Raw genomic sequence first — 1,439 nt, forward strand, 5'->3', positions numbered from 1 at the left:
ACTACCGCCGGCCATCTTTTGCTGCTGCAGTTGTTGCTGCTCCTCTTGCTGCGCTGCAGCAGCAAAAACGCATCACTGACCTTGCTGCTGCATGCGCAGCATTCAGCAGCAGCAGCAGCAGCAGCAACAGCAGCAGCAGCAAGAGTAGCAGCAACAGCAACAGCAGCAGCAGCAGCAACAGTAGCAGCAGCAGCAGCAACAACAACAGCAGCAGCAACAGCAGCAGCAGCAGCAACAGCAACAGCAACAGCAACAGCAGCAACGCCAGCAGCAACACTAGCAGCAACACCAGCAGCAACAGCAGCAGCAACAGGGGCAGCAGCAGCAGCAGCAGCAGCAACAGCAGCAGCAGCAGATATGGAGGGTGGCGCTCATCACCAACACTTTGGAGGCTTCCAGGGGATACAAACGAACGAGTAAACCCTAAACCCTAAACCCCAAACCCTAAACCCCAAACCCTAAACCCTAAACCCTAAACCCTCTCTTTTCTTTAATTTCTTTTTTTTCTGTTTCTTCTTCTTTCTCTCAGCTCCGTCTTCTATACAAAGCTATCCTCCTCGACATATTACCCTTTTGGGGGCCCCCCACTCCCCCTGGGGGCCCCCAGGGGGCCCCCAGCAGAACCCAGAGAGGAGCTCACGGGTGAGCTTTCGGCTGCAGCAGCAGATGCAGCAGCAGCAGCAGATGCAGCAGCAGCAGATGCAGCAGCAGCAGATGCAGCAGCAGCAAATGCAGCAGCAGCAAATGCAGCAGCAGCAGGCGCAGCAGCAACAAATGCAACAGCATCAGATGCCGCCGGCGCATCAGCAGTTCCTGCTGCTGCTGCATCTGCTGCTCCTGCTGTTGCTGCATCTGCTGCTGCTGCTGCTGCACCTGCTGCTGCTGCTGCTGCTGCATCTGCTGCTGCTGCTGCTGATGCGAGACTGCGGGGTGTCGTGCATGCGCTGCTAACAGGCCCCGCCAGCAGACTGCCTGCAGGTGAGAGGCCCGCTAAACCCTAAACCCTAAACCCTAGGCAGTAAACCCTAAACCCTAAACCCTCGATAGTAAACCCTAAACCCTAGACAGTACACCATAAACCCTAAACCCTACACAAAACCCTAAACCCTAAACACTAGGCAGTAAACCCTAAACCCTACACCCCAGATAGAAAGCTAAACCCTAATCCCTAAACGCTAACCAATAAACCCTAAACCCTAAACCCTCTCAGCTGATGTTACTGCATAAGAGATTTGCGTTTCTGTGGTTTCTATAAACCCTAAACCCTAAACCCTAAACCCTAAACCCTCGCGAGCTGCTCTGCTGCAGAGGCGAAGGCAAACCTCGGCCGTCTGTGGAGTCGACGAAAGGCAGAAATCCTTAAAGGTGAGCAGCAGCAGCAGCAGCAGCAGCAGCAGCAGCAGCAGCAGCAACTGCAGCAGCAGCAGCAGCAGCAGCAG

At 54.8% G+C, this 1,439-nt stretch overlaps 1 protein-coding gene across 1 annotated transcript in view; it reads left to right on the forward strand.

The window, feature by feature from the left end:
* Positions 1-1,001, forward strand: part of EMH_0058320 (uncharacterized protein) — a gene marked incomplete at both ends in the record, with an annotated part of 2,500 nt that extends 1,499 nt beyond the window's left edge. The window contains 2 exons of the mRNA XM_013497570.1: positions 1-416; positions 530-1,001. Of these exons, the coding sequence (XP_013353024.1) occupies positions 1-416; positions 530-1,001 (888 nt within the window). The remainder of the gene's footprint in view (positions 417-529) is intronic.
* Positions 1,002-1,439: the final 438 nt, after the last annotated feature.

Source organism: Eimeria mitis, genomic scaffold (assembly GCF_000499745.2).
Source record: "Eimeria mitis Houghton genomic scaffold, Emh_scaff2760, whole genome shotgun sequence".
NCBI classification, from domain to species: domain Eukaryota; phylum Apicomplexa; class Conoidasida; order Eucoccidiorida; family Eimeriidae; genus Eimeria; species Eimeria mitis.